Source organism: Gorilla gorilla, chromosome 2 (assembly GCF_029281585.2).
Source record: "Gorilla gorilla gorilla isolate KB3781 chromosome 2, NHGRI_mGorGor1-v2.1_pri, whole genome shotgun sequence".
Taxonomy (NCBI): Eukaryota; Metazoa; Chordata; class Mammalia; order Primates; family Hominidae; genus Gorilla; species Gorilla gorilla.
In genome coordinates this window covers 172,350,409-172,365,926 of record NC_086017.1, presented here as the reverse complement: position 1 = coordinate 172,365,926, position 15,518 = coordinate 172,350,409, and the positions used below count along the sequence as shown (strand labels likewise).

At 34.5% G+C, this 15,518-nt stretch overlaps 1 protein-coding gene across 4 annotated transcripts in view; it reads right to left on the bottom strand.

Moving 5' to 3' along the window:
- Positions 1-353: 353 nt before the first annotated feature.
- NMD3 (NMD3 ribosome export adaptor) overlaps positions 354-15,518 on the bottom strand; it is a 38,099-nt gene continuing 22,934 nt past the window's right edge. For 3 of the 4 annotated variants that reach the window (XM_031009770.3, XM_031009769.3, XM_019024544.4), the window contains exons 8-16: positions 15,138-15,216; positions 14,501-14,597; positions 12,156-12,273; positions 10,667-10,812; positions 6,884-6,996; positions 6,001-6,073; positions 3,764-3,870; positions 2,998-3,068; positions 1,313-2,540 (exon numbers count right to left, since the gene is read on the bottom strand). In XM_031009770.3, coding sequence (XP_030865630.1) covers positions 2,410-2,540; positions 2,998-3,068; positions 3,764-3,870; positions 6,001-6,073; positions 6,884-6,996; positions 10,667-10,812; positions 12,156-12,273; positions 14,501-14,597; positions 15,138-15,216 — 935 coding nt within the window. In that variant the 3' untranslated portion in view covers positions 1,313-2,409. Of the gene's footprint in view, positions 553-1,312; positions 2,541-2,997; positions 3,069-3,763; positions 3,871-6,000; positions 6,074-6,883; positions 6,997-10,666; positions 10,813-12,155; positions 12,274-14,500; positions 14,598-15,137; positions 15,217-15,518 lie in introns of those variants that run through there. The other variant, XM_055381936.2, reaches the window with a different exon arrangement.

The following is a 15,518-nucleotide window of genomic DNA, read 5'->3' as shown; positions in this document are numbered from 1 at the left end:
TATGTAAGGATTGACTCAATGTGAGCACATTTACTAAAATTAAAGAATCTAGGGAAAACTCTGGTACTAAGTACTGACCAGGGAGGCATCTCCTGGCACACAGCTCAGAGCTTCTGGGTTCTACTATGGCAAGGAATTAGCCTGATGCTGTTAAACATCTCAATTACACAAGCAACTCTACCCCTGAACTTTCCTTGCTCATCAGACTTTTTTTATTGGGGGAGGGGGGGACAGAGTCTCACTCTGTCGCTCAGGCTGGAGTACAGTGGCCAGATCTCGACTCACTGCAACCTCTGCCTCCTGGGTTCAAGTGATTCTCCTGCCTCAGCATCCCGAGTAGCTGGGACTACGTGTGCCCCACCACGCCCGGATTATTTTTGCATTTTTAGTAGAGACGGGGTTTCACTACGTTGGCCAGGCTGGTCTTGAACTCCTGGCCTGAAGTGATCTGCCCTCCTCAGCCTCCCAAAGTGCTGGGATTACAGGCGTGAACCACACTTGGCCCCTCAGTGACTTCTGACTCTAAATCAGCAGCTTCAGGTGCAGATTTGGCTACAAAAAAATAATGGTCATAATGACTTGTAAATTATATTTATAAATTGGTTATAAATCATGTTCTTGTGCATTTGATTAATACCAGCCTTCCCAAGCCATAACAACTTTGGGACATGATTAAGAATACTGGGGGACCCACAAGACTCTTGAGTATGGGAACCTTACTATATAGTATGGTAGATTTATCAAGGTTATTTAACTTTGTGCAAGCTCTTGGATGACAGCTTTTCTCTTAGCTACATTCGTTTGCCTGTCACAGCCTTTCAACCAAGAAGTTTCAATACTTAATAGAACATCAAAATGAGTAAGACTAAATAAATGAGTAAGACTAAATAAGGTTAGTGGGAAACTATATTTTTCAGTGGGAAGATTATAAAAGTACTTAAATAACATTAACAATTCTACTTTGGAAAATTGCGTAAGATACTTTCTCATGTAAATATGACACTGATGCGACCATTTCAAACACACGAAAAAGGGCAAGAATGGCTTTGTTTTCATGCTTTAAAATATCTTGACACGGAAGATGTAAACACAGACCACCAATGAGAACTTGCTTTGGTCAATCTTACCTTTGAAGAACTAGGACAAGCCATTCCTACTAGGCCACCACCAAAGACAGGATATAGCTTTTAGATCCATAATTTTAACAAAATATGCGGACAGAAAAGAAGCCACTATAGAAAATTTAGGACTTTATCCATAATTTCAAAACTGGAAAGTCCAATATTAAAAAAAAGAAAAATGTTCCACACAGTGGCACTTGCTCAATCTCTTTATTTAGTGGCACACATAGAATGAATGAATTAGCTCTTACTTGCGGCATACTTAACAAGTCTGATCTTGCTTATAGAAATTGGATCTTAATACTTCATTCTCAGAATACTTCAAAACGTAAGCCACAGTTTTTCTTTCAAGGATGTGGGAAGCATTCCTCATTCAAATCTGATTAATGGTTTTATAAGGTATGTACCTCATTTTTATTAGCCATTATCTTCATGCTGGATTCTAATATTCTTTTTGATGGTGATCTGTTCAATGACAGAAACTTATAGAGAGAAAATTCCTTCTCAATTTATAAACAAAAATTTTAAAAGCAGCATTTTTGATGTGGTAGGAAGATATTTATGACAAAAGCAGCTACTGCCCTAAACTGGCAAAAATAACAAAAGAACAAATTGTTATTTAACCTTTAAATAACGAGTCTCTATTTGCTATAAATCTACAAATATTTTAAATATATTTCCTCCTACTGCAATAAAAATTAAGATAACTCTCTGTTTAACAGCTTTTGAAGAGTTAATTTTATAAGGAAATAAAAAAGATTGACTTGCCTCCTGAATGTCCAGTGATAAACTGAACCCTAATTTCCCTACCTCAACAACATAAAAATGATGTAAAGTGGATCAAAGTATGTAACAAGTTAATATTAAAAATGCTTCTTCATATGGTCTTTCACTAAAATAATCAACGTAAAAATAATGTAAAAATGTGTTTTTGCTTGAAGATTTAGTGAACGTTCAAGGAATCACAATTTTTGAGCTTTTACATCCAGAGTACTATACTATGTGAAAATACTACAGTGCCTCATATAAAAAAGCACAATGATAAAATTCCACATGTAAAATTGCCAAAAATCAATAACAACTACATTCTCCATAATCTTTCCTTATCTAAAACCTCAAAGCTATCCATCTTTTTTAGTGGTTTGAGTGAGCACTGAAATCATGTTTATTCAGGTTTAAAACTAAATTTCTCCTCTTGAAATCTGGAGGCAAAGATAGTAGAGACACTTAAGGTAATTCTGTCCAACTTCTTAAGCCCATGTATGTGGAAACAGTCTACAACATCTCATTATGTCATCATTGATGCACCTTCTTCACCAGTGGCATCTTGGGAAATATGAAGGTCTTCAAGCATCTCAGCCAGACTAATTCGAGGTGCTCCTTCATCATCTGTGTCACTTTCCACAGGGATGGCTGAATCTAAAAAAATACAAAGAGAATAAAATAAATACAAAGTATTTATATGTATACAAAGTATTAAGTATATTTGAAAATATACAAATATCTACCTTCTTTATCATTATTATTATGTAACTATATTGTATCAGAAGCTCTTGTCTCTTACAGCAGTCATTCAAATTATATTCACTGAACAAATGAACTGAGTAACTGTATGAATATACTTCCACCACTATAGGAGTGAGCAACTTAAGGGATCAAACTAGAATGCAAATAATACTAACTGTAATATACAAAACAGTATTTTGTTAAGTTTTATTTATTGTTTTGCAAGTTTTTTTGTAGAAGTGTGACTAGAGTAGTTGAAAAAACAATTAAAGACATTTATGAGAATCAAAGCTTAAGATACCAAAATATTCATACTAGGAACTATACTTATATACAGAACAAATGACTTAAACACTCCTACAACACCAACCTCTGTAAATGTTGACATTTTTTCTAATTGCCTCATCTTCTTCAAGATCTTCAAGAAAATCTTGGTATTGCCTTTAAATAAACATTTAAATATTTCATCACCAAAAATATAGTTATATTTTCTTCATTTAAGGACTTTCATTTTAAGGACTATGTAGACATACTGCTGTTTCCAACTCACATTTCATGAAACAATTTTATATAAACTCTCAGTTTTTTTAGACATCGGTGTCTTCACCATCATTAAAGCCACTTTTTGAATCATCCAATAAACTGTTTTAGAACATTGTCTTCATTTCTGCTTAAATTATTTGAGGAATAACACACTTGGCATCAATGAGCTGTTTCCTTTTTATCTCAAGCCATAAGTACTCATCTGCTATTTGTGATATTCATAATGTAATTATTTATTATAAAGTCATGTGCCACATACTCTATGATGCTCACACAACAAAATCACCTAATGATGTATTTCTCAGAAGGTATGCCCATTGTTAAGCAAAGTATGACTATATTTTAACTTTTCAAATGAATTGTTTACATTAACACTACAATTATTAGGTCATAAACCAGGAAATAATTACTAAATCTGTGTTAAATGTCTTTACATCATCTTATACTGATTCCATTAATACCTTGATAAGAATCCAAGATTATAATTGAGTGCAAGGATCAATTGTGTGATGCCTATTTCTTTACAACATAAAAAGTATTTATCATAAAGATTTCCTTTGAGACAACATAAGAGATTTAAAGAAAAGCGAGACCTTTCATCATCTGTATCCATGTTTTCTCTCTCTCTCGCAAGCTCTTTCAATTTCCAGTTTCTACGACGCTGACGTTTGGTCCGGTCATAGCTCTTCTTGATTAATACCTGCAAGATAAATATTTGTAAAGTTACAAAGAATGGGAACTATACAGTGAGGCCACAAAATTCAATAAAGCTAAAAAATGACCAAACTAATGACACTGGTTACACCTCAGGAGAAAGGAGAAGGGATGGAGAGACAGTGTCAAGAGGACTTTTAAAATTTTTCTCCATGTATTTAACTTTTTATGAGAATGGATTCAAGCATTATTCGTACAATTGTTAAAATTTGCTAAAATTTTTCAGTGACTGAATACTGTTTTTCTTAATAACAAAAACTGTAGTTTTCTTTTAACTCAAACTTCAGTTTTCAGCTACCATTCATATAAATCATTCTGAATATCACAAGTAGATACTTTTTTTCTCTTATTCCCACCAATAAACATTTACAGAACTATATATAACTTTCACAACAATGTATCTTAGAACGCTTGTTTAATAAATTATAGAATGAAAATAATTTTACAAAATACAAAATATTGTAAGATTGCCATGATCTCCTCTTATGACCTTGTTAGAAATACCTATTTAGACTTACACTCCAACCACGCTGTTAATTCCTAATTTATCAACTAATAAAAGTACAACTGGGCAGGTGGTCGGAGTCCTTGATTTGTCATGGCTCTATTTTTTTTGCTCACTGCTAAAGAAATCAATGTTTATTCTAAAAGATTAAGCAAGTATAGAAGACAGGGTCTTTCACACTAATTTCATTCAGTTTCTCATGATTCTTAACCTCATCATGTTAGAACTTAACAGATTTTTCAGAATTAATAGTTTTTTTCCAAGGCTTGATACTGTGAAGATTATTTTTCACTGATATTTTATTCAGCTTTGAATAACAGCCTTAACTCTAAATGCCTTCTTAACTGAACAATGTATGTGAAACGAAGTGAGCCTAATAAAAATGAACTGAAAAAATGCTAAATGTCATCATTTTTAGCTGCAAATTTATTTATTTATTTATCTTTTGGAGACGGAATCTTGCTCTGTCACCCAGGCTGGAATGCAGTGGCATGATCTTGGCTCACTGCAACCTCCACTTCCCAGGTTCAAGCAATTCTCCTGCCTCAGCTTCCTAAGTAGCTGGGACTACAGGTTCATGCCACCACGCCCGGCTAATTTTTTGTATTTTAGTAAAGATGGGGTTTCACTGTGTTTTCCAGGCTGGTCTCGAACTCCTGAGCTCAAGCAATCCACCCACCTCAGCCTCCCAGAGTGCTAGGATTACAGGCATGAGCCACCGCACCCGGCTAAATTTATTTTTGCTCTACAGATAATATCAGGTATTTTGATCGAGAATGAAAATGTGATTAGAAAAGGAACAAACAATCACAATAAATCTTGGATTTACCCCACCAAGAAAAATTATTTAAAATGAAGCCAGGCATGATAGGTGACACCTGTAATCCCAGCTACTTGAGAGGCTGAGGTGGGAGGATCACTTGAAGCCAGGAGTTCGAGACCAGCCTGAGCAACATAACAAGACCCCGTCTCTACAAAACGTGTTTTAAACATTAGCTGGGAGTGGTGGCATGTGCCTGTAGTCTCAGCTACTCAGGAGGCTGAGGTGGGAGGATTACTTGAGCTCAGAATTTTGAGCTGCAGTGAGTGATCATGACACTGCACGCAAGCCTGGTCAATAAAGCAAGACTCCCGTTTCTTTTTTTTTTTGAGACTGAGTTTTGTTCTTGTTGCCCAGCCTGGAGTGCAACGGCGCAATCTCAGCTTACCACAACCTCCACCTCCTGGGTTCAGGCAATTCTCCTACCTCAGCCTCCCGAGTAGCTGGGATTACAAGCTTGCACCACCACGCCTGGCTAATTTTTTTGTATTTTTAATAGAGACAGGGTTTCTCCATGTTGGTCAGGCTGGTCTCGAACTCCCGACCTCAGGTGATCCACCTGCCTAGGCCTCCCAAAGTGCTGGGATTACAGGCTTGAGCCACTGCACCCAGCCTCCTGTTTCTTTAAAAAAAAAAAAAATGAAGACTTTTGCTATTATACCTTATCTGCAGTTTCAGAAATCTCTAAATTGATTTGTTATTTTCAAAAGTGTGAACTCCTACCTCTTACCCCTAAGAGTTACATTCATCCTCTTTAACACAGGGAAAAAGGGAAAAATCTAAAGCCTTACCACATCTGGAACTCTATCTGAGTTCATTTTGTTGACATGCTCATCATTTAAGTTACAGTTGGCCAAATCAAACCTGAAATGTAAACAATGAAAAACTTAGCGACCATTTACCCTTTGTGTGTAACTTTTTATTTTATGGATATCACCTAAAACTTCCTAAAAATCAAACATTTAATATGCTTCCCACTTTAAAAGTTCTGTCATTTATTACACAATGAACATGCTTCTGTAGATGCTGGTAAAGACAATAAGGAACTCTGAGTTTCACTTATAATCAATTATTGTCCACCTTGCCATACATTTGTAAAAGCAAAACAGACTTACATATCAGTCCAACTTTAGAATTCAATTAGTTGCTTCCTTCTAGTTTATTTTAAACAAACAAACAAAAAAAAAAAAACCTCATTCTGTAGTAAAAGAAACTGAAATCCTAAAAGCAAAAGTAATATTTGAGGGTTTAATCACACACTCACTGAAAAGCTGATTCAGAAAGAATTGATCTATGCCTTTACAAGCCCTTTGTATATATATATAGTTGTCATATCTTAAAAGTGAGTTATCTGAGCAGTAGCAACTGCACAATAAAAAAGACCCAATCTGCAAAAGCAGTTCTAAATATGGATACAACCATATAACTTCAAGGCTCAATTAACAAAATCTTACAACAAATTACTCTTTAAGATTATAACCAAAATGGAGTAACTATGGGCTTCTGTCCAACCCAGTTTAATTTAGTTATCAACAATAAAATGAGTTATAAGGCTCCTAAGAACCCTTCGATCTTTTTAGAATAAACAATGTTAGTATTTTTAGGTAGTTTTGCTGGTTCCCAAAGAAAATTTGCAATCCTAATTGGCAGTTTAAAATATGAAATAATACAAACCCTAACACCAGGTCTCCGGGATTTAGAAGATGTCCCAAATGAGTACGACAAAAATACTGTTTATCTGTATTCATTTCAGATGTCTTCTGTACCCAGACTTCCCCGAGGGTATGCTTAAGAGGAAAGAAAATGTACTCTTCAATAATCTAAACATAACTCCAAAAGCATCTCAGAGAAAAGTTAAATACAATATTGATTTTTGGTTTTCTAATTTTTAAAGACAGAAAATTTTTTGTATTTTTCTGATGTATGAAACACTGTCAAAATTAACAAATTACTGAATCATGAGTATAGAAAGACTCACAAACAATTCATAAAAATAAATCATTGACTTTTTCTAAGATTTTATTCAAGACTTTTATAAAACATTAATAACGTCCCTAAAAATATACACATGTAGAATTTTCAAAAGAAATGTTTTCACAGGAAGATGGGCCAACATAGGCAGAGTGAACAAAATAACTGAAAAGGTAGGGGAATCTTAAAGCAAGAACGTATTCCAAGCAAACTCTTGCTTGACACAAGGGTTCAGAAAATCAGGGTTCAGACAAAACAGCTTAGAAATCCTGGTAGTAAACCACTAGAGAGGCCAAATCTTTATCAAATTAATTTTTAAAGTATCTACTAGTGTAGACTACAATCATTCTCTACATCTGCTATATATAATATATATATAGCAGAAACAACATCCCAATTTTTAAACTAGAAAACTATTAATTCCCTTTCTAACATGCCAACACCTTTAACAACAAAGACAGACCAACTGAAGTGAGATCGAGAGCAAAATACTAAGAGTTATAAATAAAATTAAGGAATCTCAAAATAAAGTTATGAAAAGAATCAAGTGTTCCTTATTGCAGTTGGTCAAAGAAATGAAAAAAATGAAAAGAAATAGAGCAGAAGGAGAAACTGAAATAAAAGACAAGTCTCAAACTTAAGAACTGCAAAAGAAAAGTCAATTAACAGGGAGACTACATTTTATTTAACAGGATTTACTTTCTAGCTATTAGACTTCTTCTGCTTGTAAGAAATTTATTAACCTCTTCTAGCTATTTTTTAAAGACCAAGAAAATATAGTATCTGGTTTTATATCTGCCTGAGGGGAAATGATACTCTACATTTATTATAAATGAAAAGTTTGCCCTAAGCACATTACCTTAATTTATAAATAAAATGTAGAATGTCATCTGTCTTCCATTTCCATTGATTTTTCTCAAATTATCACAAGTTATTTTTGTCTCAAGAAGCATTATTAGCACGCGCGCACACACACACACACACACACAAGGGTACCCTAGGAGTCTCTATATACTATTTCACAGTAAAAGAAGCCAGACTTTCATCTTTGAAGAAACATTTGATTTCAGATATGGGTTATAAACTATACATGTGATTCTGGAACACCTGAATGCTGTGTTGCACCAGAAATCAAGGATGCTTTCAAAGACCAGGAGAGTCATGTCAAAACAATATAGGAACCATTCTGAAGGGGCTCCCATTGAATAAATTTAGGGCAATATGAGGATTTTAAAAAAAAGAAAGGGCAGGCGCTCATGCTCATTCCTATAAGGGAGGCAGTAGGATCGTTTGAGACAAGCCTGAAAAAACAGTGAGATTGACTCTACAAAAAATTAAAAAACAGAAATGAGACAGGTGTGGCAGCATGCTGAGGTGGTAAGATCACTGGAGCACACAACCTCAAGGTTCCAGTGACCTATGATCATACCACTGAACTCCAGCTCTGAGAGACAGAGTGAGATCTTGTCTCTTTAAAAAAAAAAAAAAAAAAAAAAAGGAAAAGAAATGAAGGGAGAGGAGGAGAGAAGAAGAAAACAAAAGAAAATACAGTAAATATACAATACTTATACTTCAGGAGATCACAATGATAATCACAAAGAGAGACACCACCTGTACATGTAAGCTAATTTTCACCACTGGAAATGATTCCTAGATCAACTCTTTACTCTAAAAATATTTGCTAAAAGAATTAATAATTTATGCATAGGACAGGGGAGGTGGCTCACGCCTGTAATCCCAACATTTTGGGAGGCCAAGGCAGGAGGATTGCTTGAGCTCAGGAGTTCGAGACCAGCCTGAGTAACATGGAGACCCCATCTCTACAAAGAAATTAAAAAATTAGCTGGGCATGGTGGCACATACTTGTGGTCCCAGCTACTCAGGAGGCTGAGGCAGGAGGATCACTTGATCCCAGGAGTTCGAGGCTGCAGTGAGCTATGAAGCCATACCACACTCCAGACCAAACAACATGGCAAGATCATGTCTAAAATTAATTAATTAATTAAAAGAATGTATGCAGGCGAGCATTTCAGGAAAGCTACATAACACCTAGTTAATAATGAAAAGCTCTTCTTTAAGAATGACAGCTAGTAAATGTAGAATAGAAATAGAAAATTCACCATTTTGTAACCCTGAATAAAATAATTAATTTATGGGCAAGAATTATCAACAGATGCTAAAGCCAGAAAAAAAAAGAGGTAACAGGAACTCAATACTTGCATATTATTATAGTATTAAGCCACAGATTGCTTGCTGGTCAGAAGGAAAAAAAATCATAACATTACAATGGAGGAATCTGACTATCACTATGTTAACAAGTGAAACAGTCAGACATTACTTGTCTCTTGATATAATAAAAAGTACACGGCATCATCTCTGAAATATTCTGGCAAGAAAAATTTAACCTAAATGTAACCAAACCTTTAGATCAACTTTCCAGTTTAGAGGAAACACAATGAATTAAGAAGCTAGTTAAATGGCATCATGAGGAAACAGATAGATAGATTTAGAAGGTGGAGTATTCTACAAGATAAATGCACTAATTGTCTAAGGAAGTTGGTATCATAACCAATAAAAGAAAAAAGAAGGGGACTATTATTAAATAAAAGACTAAAAAGGTATACTATTCCCATTTAATGAGTGGTCTCCAATTGAATACCTGTTTGAACAAGGCATAAAAGACACTTTTGGGACAAATGAGGAAATCTGAACACAGTAATCCCCCCCTTATCCACAGTTTCCCTTTCAAAGGTTTCATCTGCCCACAGTTAATCGCTATCCAAAAACAGGTTGGTGGAGTAGAATTAGATAACTTTAAGAAAGAGACTACACTCACACAACTTTTATTACAGTATATTGTTATAATTGGTCTATTTTATTATTAATTATTGTTAATCTCTTACTGTGCCTAATTTATAAATTAAACTTTATCATAGGTATGTATGTATAGGAAAAAACAATATACATAGAGTTTGGTACTATTGTGGGTTGTTTCAAAAATCCACTGGGGGTCTTGGAATGTATCCCCATGGATAAGAGCAGAATACTGTGTAGACTATATGTTTTATAGGTATGGTAACAACATTTTCATTATGTAGAAAAATATTCCTGTGTGTGAGAGATGCACACTGAAGTATTTAGTATTTGGTGATGACTTTTTAAAAGTCAAGATAACCACTACAAAAATAAAGGTCCTCCTCTATAAAAATAAAGCAAAGAAATGCCTTTTTTAATATAATGGAGTAAACATTTAAAAGATTTTTCCTACACAAAAGAGAATAAATTAACTTAACAGTCTAAGTCTAATATTTCCACAATGACCACATATTAAAAAGACAAAAAAAAAAAAAGAATTTTTTTCCTAATGTGGTGCTAAGTTTGGATTCCATACTGTGGAAACACCAACAAATTTTTTTTAAAAGAGGGACTGAAACAATAATAACTGAGGGGAAAAAAAAATACACTGGCAGGCAGGATGTAGCTTACCTTTTTTGATATCATTCCAGCACCTGCAGCACGTTTTATATCTCGGACTATGCTGCATTCCATCACAATAAACTCCTCTAGCTGTTTGGGATGACATAAACTATTGAAAGGGTGACTCCAGAAAGTGCTCCCATCAATATCTGCCACTAAAAATAAGGATAGAACACAAAAACATAAGAAAAATTATATATTTCAGAGTTATCAAATGTATTACCTAAGAAGAAACTGGTAGATACCAACTGGGAAGTGGCAGGTCAACAGAACTAGTGTCAACTCACTCCTTAGGGTCATCAATTACTCCTATAAACCAATCCCAAACTTCTCAAAGCACAAGAAAAATATATCAGATGTCAAACATACCTTAAATAGTTACTATAACCAGAATGCCACAGGGCTAAGTGCCTTTTAAGTAAGATCAGAGCCAATCAGTGGTACAGCTGTTTCACGTGCTGGCACTTTATTTTAGAAACGTATCTGTCATCTCAGCTGCTTAGTTTATGGGAAATAAAGCCTAGTTCTACCAGATAGGTAAAGAATGTCCATCCCAATATTGCTAACAGATCTTTAACTTATGAATTCTAACTGATAAAGATAATGAATGACTTTGAAAAATATCAAAATAAACTCACTTTTTGTATAAAGGAAACTTATATTACAGAAAATACATGAAAAAGATCAAGCAGAAGATACATCCAAATACTGAGATACCTACCAAAATGTGGTCTTCCTTAAAAAATAATTTATTCTATAGACAATGTTAAAAAATGATCTACAGTAATAACAAAATTGGTTAAAATTCATATTCAAACTAAATGTTCCAATGGGCCACAAAAAGCCAAATGTTCCAAAATTTAAAATAACTGCTAGACACCAAATTTTGGCAATGGACTTAAGTAAATAGTCACAAAAATTAAATGAGGTAAATAAGTCAATTTCAGGCTGGACATGGTGGCTCACGCTTGTAATCCCAGTACCTTGGGAGGCCGAGGCGGGCAGATCACGAGGTCAGGAGTTCAAGACCAGCCTGGCCAACACAGTGAAACCCCGTCTCTACTAAAAATACAAAAATTAGCTGGGCACGGTGGCAGGCACCTGTAATCCCAGCTACTTGGGAAGCTGCAGCAGGAGAATAGCTTGAACCTGGGAGGCGGAGGTTGCAGTGAGCTGAGATTGCGCCACTGCACACCAGCCTGGGCGACAGAGCCAGACTCCATCTCAAAAAAAAAACAAAAAAGTCAATTTCAGTAAAAATTAATGGAATAAACCAGTAAATATGTAAAAGTTAACAATTGTTTCTTTAAATAAAAAATACAAAAGTAACTAATCAAAGCTTGCAAATTCCACAATGTTTTGTATTAAACAATAGCACAAATTTTAACTAATCTTTCAAAACAATATTAGCAAGAATGCTTGAAAAATTAACAACACAAATTATTATTGTTTGTCATACAGAACAAAATTGTCAAGGCAAATCATTTCCAGAATTTACCTTGTAGGGTGTTTGGATCAATGAGGTGAATGGCACTGGTTACTCGAATACACACACAAATCTGGTTCATATTTCCCAGGCTTTGTGCCAGTTTTGGAGACAGACAGACAACATTATCCTAGGCATAAGAACTAACATTTAGAATGAGGCATATCCTAAATAACAGTCCAATAAACACTCATCAATAAACACCCAATCCAATTGCATTTGACCAACCAAAACGTTATTTTCAATTCTATCAATCAACAAAGAGACTAAAGAAAAGAATCAGACCTTAAGTATGACAGGCATCTTGTCTTAATAAAAATGCTTAAAAAAAAAAAAATCCTGGCTGAGCACGCTGGCTCACTCCTGTAATTCCAGCAATCTGGGAGGACAAGGTGGGAGAATCCCTTGCGCCCAGGAGTTCAAGTCTAACCTGGACAACATATGGAGACCCTGTCTCCATATACATATATATATATTTTTTTTTTAATTAGCCAAACGTGGTGGTGCATGCCTGTGGGCCTAGCTACTTGGGAGGCTGAGGTGGAATGACAGCCTGGGCCCAGGAGGTCGAGGCTTCAGTGAGTTAAGGTGGTGCCACTGCACTCTAGCCTAGGTGACAGAGCAAAACTGTCTCTCAAAAAAAAAAAAAAAAAAAAAAATCCAGGGCCCAAATCACCAAGCTATTATTATTTCCATTTTATTGCAGTGTGAATGCCTCTTATCACTCTATATGTTAATACAGTGTACATTCTAAACAGAGTATTATAAACATTAGCAGGAGAGTGATTCTATAAATCCACCTGTGACTTCTTTCAATCTCCATTAAAAAATAAACTTCAAAGGAACACATTTCTCTTACATGGCTACATATGCCAATATACAATCAAAGATTTAAGCCCAAAAAAGTCACATGTCTACATTTATATTGGGAGACATGAAGCAGCAACGTAATTATCTGTTTTTAAACTGAATTAAAATACAAAAAAGATCTGAGTTATATTTTAAGGTGTATCTATTCACAATCGTAACAGCTCTTAGTTCAGTCCTTGGTTTTTAATACATGAGTTTCCAAAGATAAACAAATATACTTTTTTACATAGTGTAATACATATGTTAATTTTCACATGTGTAAAACTCAGTTACACAAGGCCTAAATATGCCCTCACACCTAAATTCATATTTCTCAAGATTTGTACCAGGGAAACATTTACTGTTTTAAACCAGAGGTTGGCAAAATGCCACCCTCAGGACAAATCTGACCCACCATCTGTTTTTGTAAATAAAGTTTTACCAGAACGCGGCCCTGACATTCCTTTACATATTACCCATGCTACTTTTGTACAACAGCAAAGCTGAGTAGCTGCAAAAGAGATTATATGACCTGAAAGTTAAAAAATTTACCATCTGTCTCTTTACAGAGAAAGTTTGCTGACCCTATTTTAAGCTATCATTTCATCCCTAGTACATACTATAAAATAGCAATAGCAGTTTTAAAGCTTTAGAGACACAGACCTGGGTGCAAATCCTAGCTTCATCATTTTGTGATCGTGTAACTTTGGGCAAGTTGTCTAACCTCCTCAAACTTCAATTTCCTCATCGTCAAAATGATATGGCTTACCTCAGTTATTATGAGATGAGAATGAGGTGAAAGACACTAAAGTATCTAGATTAACTTTATGTAGAATGGTCACAATAATGGCAGTTATCATTCTTAGTGATTTAATACTGATGTATAAATTCTTACATGGCAGAGACCTGTAGTTATACAATCCTCAGTACACAGCCTTCTACACTATAGATGCTCAATAACTATTTATTGAATTTTAATTCATATTTTTTTGAAGCAGGGTTTTATCTTAGTACAATTAAATGAAATAATCTACATTTTAAGTTTTATTCAGCTTATGTTTTAAAATCATAAGAATGATTCTATGATCTCATTTTCACATTATCATAATATTCTTTAATTTCTTGCCAAAATTTTGTTTGTACATATTCCACAAAGTGGCTCACTAATATTGATTTTAATGTCATTTCTTTTATTCAGTTTCACTGAACTATATGATACAGGCTCACAGGATCACAAATTTCAAAGAATATGGACTTTTATCAACTATAACCAGGTCTTTTCATTTTAATACACCAAAATAAAAGGCATGTCAATTCATAATTATAAGCATGACTTTTTAAAAAATATATATCTTTTAACATGGCTGAATATGTTAGAAGTCACTTAAGGAACTTATTCTAAATTTTTAACCAACCCTAGAGGAAAACCAGGAGCTACAAATTACATATAAGCCAATTAATTACTTGTACTCTTTTACAGATATGGATTAAATGAAAAAGAAAAGTACCTTGCATATTGGAACAATTTCCACAGAAAAAGTGCTTTTGTAATTGTATGTGTTACTATGGATATCTTGAGAGATCAGTCTTTGTGATGCTTTGTATCTATTAAGAAAAAAGTTAGTAGTAATATAAAGACAAAGATCATTAACCTGTATGGACTCAGGAATATCAATTTTCATTAAATCAAACCATCATTGTCCAAGGTCTAAAATGTCTTCATGATGCCTCCTCTGGTAAAACCTACTGTCCTGCACTTGCATGTCAAAACCTTCACCATTCTAACTAAGCCCTACCTATTTTGAACCTTTTCCACCAAACCTCTAGAACATGCTGTTGGCTCAGACCAATCTACTTTCTATACAGCATTATTAAAAGTCATACTAACGCCCACTGCAAATCTTTGTTCACACTATAATAGTACCTTTCAATATAAACTCCAGCTATGAAAATTTCCCGATCTTTGGAGCACAAGTCCTACCACCTCTGTGAGTGGGTGGTTAACCCAATATATGCTTCCTGATTGTGTAAGTATTTCTACTACGATTTTAAATAAAGAGAAGTTGTCTGAGCCTGAAGAATATATGTGATCCGCATCCATTCCCAAGTCCTTAGATTTAGTCACATTCAAGGTTCAGAACATACCTACAGGGAACTGTACACTGAAGAAATTCGACCATCTTCTGAGCATGTTGTTTTGAGGAATAATAAAAATCCAGACCATCTTAAAAAAAAAAAAAAGCCATATGAAAATAATTATGCAAAATAGGATTCTCCTCTACTAACATTACTATATTATAAATTACATCTGTTTTAAATAAAATCAAATTATTAGAAAACTCTATTGTAGTCACAACAGATTAGAGATAACACTTAAGACTTCTTTGGCAAAAAGACAGACAAAATAAATCAGCAAATGAAAATAAAACTCGTAATTCTAATTCTAGAAAAAATAAAACTCAAGGCCAAGGGGGACAGAAAAACAACAAAGAAAGTTTATGAACAGCCGGGCACGGTGGCTCATGC